This window comes from Alligator sinensis, unplaced genomic scaffold (assembly GCF_000455745.1).
Source record: "Alligator sinensis unplaced genomic scaffold, ASM45574v1 scaffold31_1, whole genome shotgun sequence".
NCBI lineage: Eukaryota > Metazoa > Chordata > Crocodylia > Alligatoridae > Alligator > Alligator sinensis.
In genome coordinates, this window is record NW_005841884.1 from 948,514 (window position 1) to 962,575 (window position 14,062).

Consider the following 14,062-nt stretch of genomic DNA (forward strand, 5'->3'; position numbering starts at 1 on the left):
TGCTGGTTTCCCCTCAGCATAATTTGTCTTGCTGGGCTCTCACAAATGTGAGCCTTGATAATTTTTTCAAAGACTTTGCCAAGGATGGAGGTGAGACTGACTGGCCTATAGTTGCCCGGGTCCTCCTTCCTCCCCTTTTTGAAAATGGGGACCACGTTGGCCCTTTTCCAGTCCTCCGGGACTTGGCCCGTGCGCCACGAGCTTTCAAATATTCCCGCCAGTGGCTCTGCAATGATGTCGGCCAGTGCCTTCAGCACCCTTGGATGGAGCTCATCCGGGCCTGCCGACTTAAAGGCATCCAGTTCTTCCAAATGACTCTGCACCATCTCAGGGTCTACGCATGGTAGTCTGGCGCCTTGCTGCTGCCTCTCTACAACCCCAGTGAGAGACTTGTCGTGCCCCTCACTTAGGAACACTGAGGCAAAGAACTCGTTGAGGAGTTCAGCCTTGTCCCCTCTGTCCGTCACCAATTGTTTCTGCCCATTTAGCAGGGGTCCTATTCCTCCCTGGGCCTTCCTTTTACTCCCAATATATCTAAAAAACAATTTCTTGTTGTCTTTTACTTGGGTTGCCATCCTCAGCTCCATGGTAGCTTTGGCCCATCTAACTGCCTCCCTACAAGCACGAGCAGAGGAGGTATATTCGTCTTTGGTGATCTCTCCCTGTTTCCACTTTTTATGTGCTCCCCTTTTGTCCCTTAGGCTGCCCTGGATTTCTCTGGTCAGCCAGGGAAGCCTCCTGGCCCCTTTCCCCCTTTTGCCTCACTCAGGGATCGTCTTGCTTTGTGCCCGAAGGATTATTTCCTTAAGGCACAGCCACCCTTCTTGGGCTCCCATCACTTCAAAACTCCTACTCTGCAGTGCGTCCTTGACTAATCGCCTGAGTTCATTGAAATCAGCTTTCCTAAAGTCTAGCACTTTCACCCTACTTGTTACCTTACCCACTCGACGTCTTATGGTGAATTCTATTATTAGGTGACTGCAATTACAAATCAGGTATCCAAGCAGATAAATTTAGTCAAGATTTAAGGGCACAAATAATGTTGCTTTTAATTTGCATACATATTTAATTGTGCTCACAAAGTAGTGTTCCCAAAGTAGAGTCTGTGCTGAAGCCTAGCTGTAAATCAGTGTCTGCATTACCTGGTCCAAGTCATTTCGTAAGGCAATTTTGCTTGTTACAAGTTCATGGGCAAGGTCGTCGTTTTCCTGCTCCAGCCGCATACTGGCTTCTTGCAGCCTGCGGTTCTCCCTCTGCAGAAAGACAGAACAACCAGAAGTTAATTCTTACCCATTTTAAAGGAAAGAATAAAGACAAGTGAATATAGGGTGTGTGTAAAAAACTGAGAAGGCAGGAGTGCACAGTAAGACAATTTGCTGCTTTAGAAAACAAACAGTGAATTAAGCCAGCAGTGCAGATGCAGTATCCTATCTGACAGGGCCCTTTTAGAAAAATGGAGCCAAAACACTACTAGGAAAGTGTATCCTGAAAGGCAGCAATTCCATTTATATCCCTATAGTGTTTCTTATAAAGCAAAGGCTATTTGTATTTGAGAGACAGAAATGACACACTGATTATAGGTTTTTCCTGTTGAAAGCAAGAAGCACCTCTCTTTCTGCAGTAATCAAGGGAAATTGGGTAGATGATAAAATCCTAGATAGCACACAATGATAACAAGAGATGCTCTTAATAGTGTTTTCAGGTCCAGAGTAGAATCTGCCTTGCTCCATTTTCTTCAATCTTGACCTCTAGTGTTCCATAAGAATAATATGTTCTGAAAATGATGTAATATCAACTGTCCATCAGTAAAGAATAGCACTCAGCAGCAAAACCTTCTGCAGCTCAAGTGACCTGAACTCTCCCTCTGCTCACTTTCTTCAAGATGTGTGCAAGTGATACTGAGTGTGCATGCCAAGCAACACCTGCAAAGAGGAGTGCCAATACAGAAGATGTTTTTAGATATCTAGACAAACAGCAGATATCTAGAAACATGTATTAAGTGATGCAGATCAACTTAGAAATGCAAAAATATTTAGCTTATAGAAGACTGTGGGCTTAATTCTCCCCCTGCCTCATGCCTTATTTAATTGCTTAGCCTTGTGCAAAGTAGTAGAAAAATGCTATCAAATCAGAATAGGTATACTGGGAAAGAAGGGAGAGAGGAATAATTACTGGTTTTTAAAAATTTACATTCAGAATGTTGTTCTCTCTCAAAGAGCTGCAAAGCAGAGACATTTGTTAAAAGATGCGTGTCAGGGTGAGCAGAGACAACTTGTCACCCTTCTAGACTATGGGAGCCCCTTCTAGCCTCTCAAGCCAGACTACAGATACAGGGACTGAAACTCAAATAGATTTGCAGGGAGCAAAGGAGTTGCTTGCTTTCATCCTGTTTAAAGACCTGCACTCTTTTACACTACGGGAAAGGACTGGGAAATCTATGAATGATACAACATCAAGAGAAAATGTCAAGTTTTTTATATGAAGGATTTGCTCATGGTTGAGAAAGGGACAATCACCGCATACTGAAATTTCAGAAAGACTCTTTCATTACTTGAGGACAAGTAATAGATTGCCAATTTTCCATATTGAACAGAAATAAAAATAAATGTGTTACAGCATCTGGGTCAGAAAGAAATCAGCTTGTTAATAAAATTCCATGGGTTATTCAACCAATACATTGCTACAAAATATGAATTCACAGCAATCCCAATAAAAGTATTTTTTTTGTTCTAAACCCCAACAGAGCAAGCCAGTTCTGCTTCTACTCTTCTTGCAAGAGCATTTCACATGCTTGCCCAATAGAGAAAAGGAGAACTATAGTAAAAAAGGATATATAAAAAAGTAAATAAAAAACAGCTTGCTTGCTCTGTGCCAGGAAGTGAAGTCTTTGTAAATACCTAATTTTCTGTGTGATCTTAATTAAGCAACTGCAGGCCTGAAATACTTTGCTCTGCAATACAGTGCAGTCTAGTAAATTTGTTTCTTTTTAAAAGAGATCATACATTAAAAAAAGTATTACTTTGTCACATAAACTTTTTGACCTAAAGAGCCTGTTTCTTGGGATCTGACGCAGTCAAAACGTACTTCTAAAAACCAACAGACTCATAACCACATCATTTGTCTGCTTTTTGAACTTAAATTACACCATATTCTGCTATAAAGTTCTTAAAATGATAATTCTTCAGGTAGAGGTAACATACACTTCACTGCAAAGCTAAACTCATCTTCAGTAAAGCTATCAATTGTCCTTAGTTCAGAATTTTGTTCACAATATCTAAGAAATGCTAATTAAATTGACAAGGATAGCTGCCTGACTGACTGCATAGATGAAAGAGACTCAGCTTTACTTAAATCTTCAGACTAGATAGGAATGGTAATGCCAAAATTTATTTTATAGCAATTGTAACACTGATGCCTTTTTAAAAGGGAATTTTTTTTCAAAAAAAAGGAAGACATCAGCCAGATTCCTCAGCCTTACATGAAATAACCCTGAAAGATGGTTTGCTTTATATCATTTGCTATGCTTTTGCCAAAAGCTTGAGTGTTCGCAAAGCAAGCATCATAACGTGAGATTTCAAACTCCTGCTCTGCACTTGCACAAAAGTGGAGAAGCAAGCTATGTGGTTGGAAATGCACTATCCTCCTCCCATTAGGAATCTGCATGACAGGTTTTAAAAACATTGATGTGTCCTACCTCTCATTTCAGCTGCTGGCGATCATCTGCTTAGTCTCTGCTTCTATATGATTTTGTTTTCTATTTTAGGATTATTTCTCAAGTTGATTTTAATCTTCGTTTTCTTCAGAACAATGAATGTAAAGTCTAAGTGTGATTATTTGCGATATGTCTTCTCCAGCCGTTCCCTAGAGCCTATTAATAAATAACTGCCTGCTTCCTCAGGAGGAAATTCTTGATTCTATTTAAATTCCACTAAGCAATTATATTAACAGTAAAGAGGAAGATACTAAACTCTGGCTTGCACAAAAGAAGTAAGCTAACTTTGATGCTTCTGAAGTATTTTGCAGGGTTTGACCCAGCCTTTTGTGCAGAGGGAGCAATCTATAAGCTCAGTTTATATATTATCTGCAGCAGGACTCAGAGCAGAGCAAATATTTTGTAACCTCCCATGAGCCAACCTGTCAGACCTGCTACATGTAAACAAAGACTCCCTAATAACTTCCTGCCTCTTATCTCTAACTAGCAATACTTATAAAAGTTTGTAAACTGCACTGTTTTTATTATCACTCAGTTTACACAATCAGTAAAGTAAAAGATGCAGTTTTCCCAAATAGTCTGCTCCCTCTCGCCACAGAGGGCAGCTGATGAAGTTTAGTTATAATGCTGTTAAAAGGAGGATACTGCATTTCCAAAACAAAGAAAAATGACAAACACCAGTATCACATACATAAACAAATAAACTTACCTCCTGAAAAGTCACAGACCAACTACTGCTTTCAACCATTCGTGTAAAGACAGTGAAAACAGGATATACAGTGAATTTTAAATACCAACAAAAATAATCAGGAAACCCAAAAAAACTCAAAATCCTAACTTGCTGATCCTTTTTGTTTGTTTTTTTTGGTTTGGTTTATAAACGTAGGGTCTATTCCAACTTCTATCTATTAAAGCAGATGTTTGATTGAAAGAGGAAAGCTGAACTGAAACCAGTAGGCAAGTCGCAAGTCAGGAAGACTAAAAGGCTAAATAAACTCCACCCTCTGTTATCCTCAAGTTAGCATGAAGGAGGAATATAAGAGATGATTAGCGATGATGATGCAAACGATTCTCACTGGTGTTATTTGAACTGGGTGTGGCTCAGGTTCACAAACCTTGCTAAAATCTTAATTTTCAAATTGGTATGACAAAAAGGAGATCATTGAACATGGACATTTCTTACTGATGGGAAAAAAAGATGGATTAAAATTCATATTCTTGGATATCAGTAAGACTCAAGTCTTGATGAGTCAGCACAAAAGAACAGTTGATTATGAAATGGATTCCAAGAAGGAAAAATTAAGGAATATAAATCGTCTAAAAAGCCACAATGCTTTAACAAAAAAAAAATATCCAATAACAAGAGACTATGTGGAAAGCGTCACAAAATTTTTCACTGTGTTGTCTGCTACTATGATGATTACTTGGCTCTGTTTTTAAGGAAACATTTCAGCCAGCGTCATGTTGTAGTTTGTTTCAACTACACATATTAATAGTGATCCGTTTATAGTTCTCTTGCATGCAGGGTTTCCACTACACCAAAATGATAATTACCTGGTTAATTTGTATTTAGTGACGCTTCGGATCTACAAAAAGGTCAATTTTTGGGTTACATTTAAAGTCTGATTATAACTTCTCCTTTACACAATAAAGTACATACAGCTGTCGATATTTCTAAGGTCCAAAGGGCTCTGTGTAGATGCAGAGTCTGCCTGGAGGATCCTGTCCTTTATTTGTGCAATTACACAAATTACTTTTGCCAGGATTCACTAGTTTTCCTCACCAGAGATCAGGCCACAACCCCGTGCTAGATATGGAAATGTCTCAACAGTTTGGAACAACCACCTGAAGGATGAGGAAAATATCAGAACTATTTTGCTGGTTTTCGTGGGAATGGAACTGTTTTTACTGGCTTTTACTGACAAACTGGAATGCATTTTAACTGCCATTAAATTCCAGCGACCAACTTCCAGGAAGCAAAATCCAGGACACAGTCCCGGATGCACCACAATCCTCTGCAACCTGGGAGTAGTTTACACAATTTCTGGTTCTGGTTAGAGCAGCCACTTCAGCATGGGGCTGGAGGAGGGCTAATTAATCCTTCTGAAAGGCGGAGCTAATTGGCTGGGCTGGGGGGGCAGGGGGGTACTGGATGTATGTGGCTATCTTGCCAGGGTGAACCAGTGTGCTGGATCCAGCCCAACAAGCAATTTTATCAGGCCCACGAATCTGGAGTTTTGGCAGTTGGGGGCAATCAGGAATCCATGGCAGCAATCGGTTGTGGGGGGGGGAAATCAGCAGCAGGAGCTGGGGCAGCCAGCTTGCAAGCTGTGGCTCACCTTTGGACTGAGCTGCATTAATGCAACCCACTGTTACTAGAAGCTCACTGACCCCTGTACTAGAGGACAGCCATTTAGCCTATACTTCTTTTTGAATGTCTGTAAAAACCAGCTGTGAAAAATGTCGTGTTATATTTTTTTAACGTAAAAACTGAACAATAAAATTATCCCTCACCAGAAATATGTCTATAAGAATTTAGTAATCCAAAATAAAAGTTATGAATTGAGCAGGAAACAAATTCAATCCCCAAGTGAATTTCTAAGCCCTCTTTTCCAAATATTTTCCCTCTGGCAGTGAATATCATAATTCACATGCAGAGGATAAGCATGCCCAGTACATGGACTTATTCCTTAAACTGCTCACACCCAGCCTGTTCACACTATGTGGGTAGTTCATGGTTAAACAGATACTGTAAAAAAAAAAAGTCCTTTTTAAAAGATATCAGAATTAATGGATGGTTTGGGGTTCAACAGTCCTTAGAACACACTCACCAGGAATAGAAATACTACCCATTCCTTAGAAGACCCTTATCAGTCTTTGTTTAGGCATACAGCTTGATCATCTCTGGTGAATGATTAAAAAAAACAATTAAATAGTCTACATAACATTTTACTGCCAATTTATCTTGCTTTTCAAGCGTAATCTGCCCTGAGCCTGAGGAAGGTATATAAATCTAATAAATAAATAAGAAATTAATCTCTATGTCCAAGATTTTCCTCTGGAGAGCTGTGCATGCTCAGAGGGAGACAGGAGCCCTTCCTCAGCAGCACTATTCCCCTCAGTAGGCGTACTGCCCGGAAGAAATTCTATTAAGTACTGAGGGGGAGGAAGGCGAAGCAGACCAGCCGCTCTTTCTATCATCATCTCTTGATGTCCAGTGGATTTCTATATGCAAATCTGACTAGGAATTAAAACACCTCAAAGCTGTATAACTCTCCCAGTCTCCTCCTGGACGCTCACTGAGCAGTCCCAATATGACCATGCCAAGGGCTGCATAGTTTCTACTACAGCCACACTGCTCAGCAGACAGCTCTCAGCTATCACTTTAGGGGTCCTTCCCTGTGGCTCCTCACAATCTGCAGAGTTGGGAAGCCTTTTTTTTTCCTTGCTCTATGTTTCAATTCCCTTCAACTGAGGGGCCAATTAACAAGAAGGTGTTACTACTCTTGAGCAACCATAATGGGTCTTAATTACTGACGAGAGCGATGGCACTCCCTCAAAGACAAGTAGGTTGCCCCACATGTTTTCTTCTCTGGTGACTACTTAGTCCAATTCTTGAGACTAAGGGCACTTCTACATGTGCTCTGGGGGTGAGGGGGCACTGCTTTAATTAGAGTGGCTCTGAGAGCCACTCTAATTAAAGCGCTGCCACGTCTCCTATATCAGCATCCCCACACTTAAAAATGGCAGCAGGGGCAGCTCGTTCGACAAACTTTACTTCAAGTGCCCCTGCTGCCATTTTTAAATGCAGGGATGCTGATACACAAGACAAAGGAGGCTGCTGTAGTGTGGCAATTAATCGAGTCTGCTCCGATGCACTGGATTTCCAGTGTGTTGGAACAGTGTTGCTGCTCGTGTACGGGCACCCTGCGATTCTTGAGACCAACCACGGACTAAGGAGAGAAAAGAGGAGGTGAAAAGATCAGCCGAGCTTTTGTCTTTTTCATTGTGCTTCATTTTCTGATTTTTCAAATGTGGCCACACCCAAATTTATTGTGGCCTGCCAGTATTGTCTGATGGAAGAAACAACTTGCTAAATATCCATAGGAAATTTTGCACTTTTTTCAGGTGACTTTCACATTACCTTTGCATTGTTGGTATTGGCCACCTTACTTAAGGTGGCCATTCCATAGCTCACCATGTAGTAAGCACTTGGTAGTCTTGTGTCAGGCATGCTCTGAACATATCCTACCCAGCAAAACTATGGTTTAGCTAGCATGATCTCTAAGTGATTTGTTTTGGCTCTCTGTAGCACTGTTGTGTTGGTGAGCCAGCCTCTCCAGTAAGCATAGAGCAGTGTTTCCCAACCTTTTCCAGCCGAAGGCACATTTACATGAATAAACATTTTCCACAGCACACCTGTTAAAACATTCCTCATCCTCATACCTATTGTAGCTCATTGCCATGGCAAAATTCTGCGGCACGCCTGTTCGTTTCTGACAGCACACTTTTGTGCTGTGGCACACTGGTTGGGAAACACTGGCATAGAGGACAGTATATGATGTGGGCTGATGGAAATACTCAATTTGTTTGATGTGATTTTGGTAAGCAGGGTGGGCTTCACATCCATGTAACAGTGCTAAGAATATCATTTATCTCTTGCTTGAGCTCATGAAATTCAAAAACACAGATGTGGAAGCATCCATAAACTATTGATGCATTTCTAATGTCTAGAACAGCATCTTCATAATAGATGATTCTGAAAGAACACTTTGAAGAGCGGGCCTGAAATGATGGCCCTTTCTTTATATCATTTCTTCTACCATGATGCGGAATCATGGGGGATTTGTCTTTGGAGTTGGTTAGAGAAGCACTTGATTTTTCTTTACATTTACCAAGGGCATGATGCTGCTGTATGCTTCTGTTATGGGAGCGAGTGGCTCAAAGTCACTATGGTGCAATATTTGGTGCAGTGAAATTTACAAATGTTTGTATAAAATAACCTGGTTTTGGCTGCAAGTCTGCATAAGTTGAACAGGCTTCCATCCAGATCATATTCAAGAAATGCCACTTTTGAACTTTGTGTTTGTGTGGTGTACAGCAGCAAGACAGAACAAGAAGAGGGGAGCAGCTAGCATATACCCTGCTTCATCCTGGTCTGCATGACAACAGGATCTGTTTTGATAATGTTGTGTAACTGTTTGTCAATGCTGACAAATTTGGGGAGGCATCTATATCATTTGAGAACTAACCACAATGTCAGTCTGCTCACCTGGTAACAGACCTTGGTCAGATCTATAAAAGCTATGTAAAGATCACAGTCCTGTTCCCTCCATTTTTCAGGCTCTGTCACACGACAAGGATTATATCTGTGGTACTGTACCAGGAGTGAAACCCACACTGGGATTCAGGCAAGATGTCTTCAGTCAGTGCTAGGAAACTCTGGATAACACTTTGCCAGCAATGAATAGAAAGGATATTCCAAGCTATAATTATTGATAGTCAGCAGGGTTGACTGTGTACATCTGACTGGTTACCCCATATATGCAAAGGCAACAAAACAATTCTTGATGCATACTGTGAAAACAAGGAGGAACCAAACATTCTACATTTCAATTAATTTGTTGCACAGATCTCCATTCTGCAGAAACTAGAAGGAAATCACCAACAAAAAGACCTCCTGCTCCTGGATGGGGACCTGAAAAGATGAGTTATTTTTCTTGTTGGAAGGAAAATCTGTAAAATTACAGAACAACATGGGCTAAATAGGGCACTTAAGCAATAGCCCAGATGAAGAATATCACCCCAATAGGAGCTCCCAGAAATAGGGAGACATTCTGTGCAGGGCCATCCTGGCTCCTTTGACAAAGTACAGGGAGTGTCAGAGCAGTTCAGGGGAATCTAGCTCTGGCCATGATGGAAATGTAGTCCTTAAAGGTTACAATACATTACAATGGTACCACTGAAGCTGAGTTTTGTTTTGTTTTGTTTAAGATAACTCCTTCCCATATGCATGTATACAAACCTCATTCATAATTGAATCCTGCATGCATAGATCTCTACCGTTCTTAGGCTGACACAGTGGGCGTGTGCAGACGAGCACGCGCATGTGGTACTGCTCACTGCACACGCTACCCTTGCAGGCATTCCCCACGCTACTAATTTGCAGTGCGGACAGTTTATTTGGCACCAGGAGATGCCTGTCCAGCTGGAGCCACACTGTCTGCTAGCCAAGCTCCTTGCTGCTGGACTGCTGCTGCTAGAGCCCCGGGAGACCCGCAGAACCCAAGTTAAGGCTGCTAGAGCCAGCTCAAGTGCCGGTCCCAGCCTCCCCTACCTCACCTGGGGCAACTTGTCACATGCCAGAGCATGTGTGCCCAGGCATTCCTCAGGGACATATTGTGCCGCTGCTATTTGTCCCCAGGGAAATGCACATGTGTGCTCGTCTGGACGTGCCCAGTGACAACATTAAACATACAAAACTGGGATCAATCAAGCATAAACAATTTCTCCCACTGAAGAACCTCTTTACTTGTACTGAAATCTATCCACTAAAGAATATGGCTTTAGACTGAATTGAATGTGACTTAACTGGTTGTGAGGAATCTCCCTACTTATCAAATCAGCGTGTCAACAAAAAGTTGACCAAACCCAGTCCAGATAATAGAAGTCACAAGAGTTGTCCTACTGCAAACCAGAACCCTTTGCTTATTACTGGCTCTGATAGGGACTCACTGTGGGCATTTTTACACATGCAAGCGCTGCAGTGCCGGGTGCTTTGAAAAGTGCCTGGCGCTACAACGCTTGCAGTTGTATAAGCAGCGAAATGTGCATCAGAGCTGAGAAAATAGTGGTGGCACACTTTTGAACTAAAACATATAGAAGGTGCTTTAGTTCAAAAGTGCACCGCCGCCATTTTCTGCATGCTGACACGCATCTCACCACTTATACAACCGCATGCAACCCAGCAACCCAGCGTCAGCTTGCATGCACATCAGCTCGCTCCGAAGCAGCAGACATCTAGCGCACTGTGGGAACAAAAAGTATATGTATAAATGCCCTGTAGTTGTGGCCAAATAAGCCACTTTGTTTCTGTTTTCTCATTTGCAAAATAAGGGCAATAATCGTTGCTCATCCATCCCCCCAGTTTTGCTGGGTTAATTAGTTAAAAAGCTTGTACGGTGCTTTGGAGATGAAAAGTGTTCTTAAGCATGATTTTAGTTCTGTATTAATATAAACAAGCTAGAGAAGGACAATATGGTCAGAGTTAATGAGCTGGAAATAGATTATTTCTAAACAGAAAAAATAGCTAATAATTTCTTGGCCACAATTGCAGTACTAATTCTTACAATAAAAATCCATATCTATGCTATATTCCATAAAAGAACTATATTTACAGAACATTATGTTGCATAGTTAAATACTCCAAAATCAAAAAATGTACTTTCAACACAATCTTAACTCTGCCCCACTTTGTGTATGCATTGCAGTACAGCCTTTCACTAAAGGACTGTATTCAAGTCTTCAGTATCATACACTTTTTTTGTACAATCTTAGATACAAGGGATGCTGACAGACATGACCAAAAAAAAATCCCCCAAAAAACAGTGCTTTACCAAAAGAGGCAGCATGTTAGTTCGACCCGGCTCTGCAGAGTCTGTATAGATCAGGCACATCAGTGGGGTTTTTGGCGCTTTTATCTAATAGCTGATTCAATCAGCTATTAGATAAAGGCACCAAAAAGCCCTGCTGAACCACAGTTCTATACAGATGTTGGGTGAAGTGGGTCCAACTAAAGCAATGCCTTTTCTGGGCGTGTGCTGCATTCAGTGCAGGGCACACCAAGTTTAAAGTAAAGCTTCATTTTTGGGTTTTTTTTCATATTTGTAAGCAGCCAAGATGTAGCATCTTGTAATGTACTAATCAGTGTAGGCCCAATGGAATCCATTAATGTCATTTACATAGGGATGATACTTAACATACTAAGCATAATATTAAACAATAGTTTAAAAAATGCTGGCATTTATTAGCCATATTATAAGAGTTCACAGCTAAGCAACCCCTTAGGCAATTAAATGGTCACATCTCTGAGGGCTCCACCTAAGGAAACCTAAGCTTCTGGTTGAAAAGAAAATATACAGTAAATAGGTCCTGAATAGTAAATAAAATAAATACAGACCTTATCAAAAAATTAAGTCAATATGAGGATAAAAAATGCAAATGTATAACAAGAATTAAAAATGACACAGTGCCATATATGTTTATCAGGACTTATGGATACAAATCTTATTACTATATAGGAACAACATGTAGTCATGCCATTAAAGAAAAGGGCATAGGGCCTCTGGTCCAGCTGAACTCTTCTAGGAGCACGACCAGAAGTGGGAAATGGTGATTTTATGCTTACTGAGCGCTTCCTCTGTAGTTTTACAGATGCTATCATTCTAGTTAAACTAAGGATCATCTTCAATATTCCTTAATAAATCTTAATCAGTGTTTCGCAGTGCATTTGCACTTACCATGGCAATTGCTGTTACGTAGCAAAAGATACGCTCTGCACCAAAATGTTAATTAATCAACCAGAATGTGGTTTCTTGGACTCTGTTTCAGTTAAGATTTTATTAACTATGGCAATGGAGTTAAACAAACCTAGATCCTATAATGAGATATGAATAGATGGGCTCCAACATCTTCATGGAGCCTTTCTGAAGTTCACAGGCTCCTGTAGGTATAAGGATCTGTGCACCCAAGTTTAAATGCAGGATCAGGCTTTTAATTTGCAATGAGTAATTTATTCACCACATTTCTGCCTTTTCCATCTGTTTGCAACTGTTCATGAGTAGATCATGGAACAGTCAAATTTATTAATTATTGGAAACTATTCACACATTGTTTCTTTGAATAACTTTGGATTTACCTACGAATGCGGCATTTTAAGATAAACATAAAAAAGGGTAGCAATAAGAATACTCTGCCTGCTTCTTGGTAACATGGTACTGGAAAAAGTTCAAATGAACACAAATATCAGGACCCAAGCCTGCAAGATGCTCTGTGTGAAAATAACTGCATGTCCTTGGACTCTAACATGAGTGCAGGCCTCTACCCACAGAGAACAACTTGAAGGATGAAGACCCAGTTTTAACTTGGAATTCAGAAATTCAAATATGTTACTTCATAAGCACTGGTGAACCACAGCGAATAAGCTATTCCTTTTTTTGTCAACCATCTCTCTAATACTGGACCATAGCACAGTAATTAGCTATGACTGTGCTAATTTTTAGACATCAAAAAGAAATAATTTGACTTTGAACCAGTGGCCAACTATTGCTGATTCAATTCATATGTAATTGATATCAATTATGATGCATGCAACAAAACCAGACATTATTCCATTTCATACACAACTGAGGCTTTATTTTGCTTCTCCTGTAAAGGAGGATATTTTTCATGGTTAGTTCTACTGTGATAGTACCTAGAGACCCCAAACATCCATCTGGGTTCCACTGTACCAGGTACTGTGTTGACAAATAAAACGTTAACGTTTGCTACAAACAGATATGAATGAATGAACTTTATGTCAGTCTTGGAAGAGTTCACCTTCCAAAAGTCTTTGTGGATGTGACCATGCACATTTTGACTAAAATAAAATGCATTTCCTCCTTTTTGTGTCAGTAGTTGAGAATCACCCTTTCTTTCTCAGCATCTCACGCAGATTCCCGTAAAAGTGCAACAGCAGGAGAGTTACCTACAAACATATAAACTGAAAGAAAAAAAATATTATATGTGGCTACTTGAGGGCTGTTTAAAAGTTGTTGGTTTTTTTTTACTGAAATATTCCTGGAAAAAAAAAAAGAATAACTCCATGTGTCCAAAGTGATCACTATGGAAATGGGATGAATCTGAACCATAATCCTAGTTCCCTGTTTCTGGAGTGTGTTGGTGTATGCTAGTATGGATGAGATACTGGCATAAGCACCTCTTTTTAACTAGTGAAATCTGATCACTTTTCCATGTCATTTAGCCAATGGGGTAGATTTTCATAGTCTCCCCTGTACCTTGTATCTGTCCATAGGATCTTCCTGCTGTAACTGACTCTCTCGCATTGTCTGATACTCTCTCTCATACTTCTTCAGCTTCTTTGTGGGCACCTGTGGAATACATTCAGAAAAAACATGCTCTTAGAGATGGGAGGAACACAGGAAAAAGCTGCTAGAAGCTTATCTTGCAAACAGGAAGCAGAAGAAATGTGGGACATTCCCTGCTAAACCCGCACACTATCATCAACTAGTGAGACCAGTGTGAAAGATGGGGGGAGGCGTGGGGAGCTAAGTTTGTGGAGAAAAAACAACA

The 14,062-nt window shown here is 40.6% G+C and overlaps 1 protein-coding gene across 7 annotated transcripts in view; it reads right to left on the reverse strand.

The window, feature by feature from the left end:
- The window catches only part of RABGAP1L (RAB GTPase activating protein 1 like), a 452,085-nt gene that overhangs the window by 11,810 nt on the left and 426,213 nt on the right, over positions 1-14,062 (reverse strand). For 3 of the 7 annotated variants that reach the window (XM_006017708.3, XM_025196732.1, XM_006017711.3), the window contains 2 exons: positions 13,768-13,860; positions 1,143-1,253 (listed from right to left, as the gene is read on the reverse strand). In XM_006017708.3, the coding sequence (XP_006017770.1) occupies positions 1,143-1,253; positions 13,768-13,860 (204 nt within the window). Of the gene's footprint in view, positions 1-1,142; positions 1,254-4,421; positions 4,633-11,617; positions 13,473-13,767; positions 13,861-14,062 lie in introns of those variants that run through there. The other 4 variants (XM_006017712.3, XM_025196733.1, XM_006017709.3 and 1 more) reach the window with 4 other exon arrangements.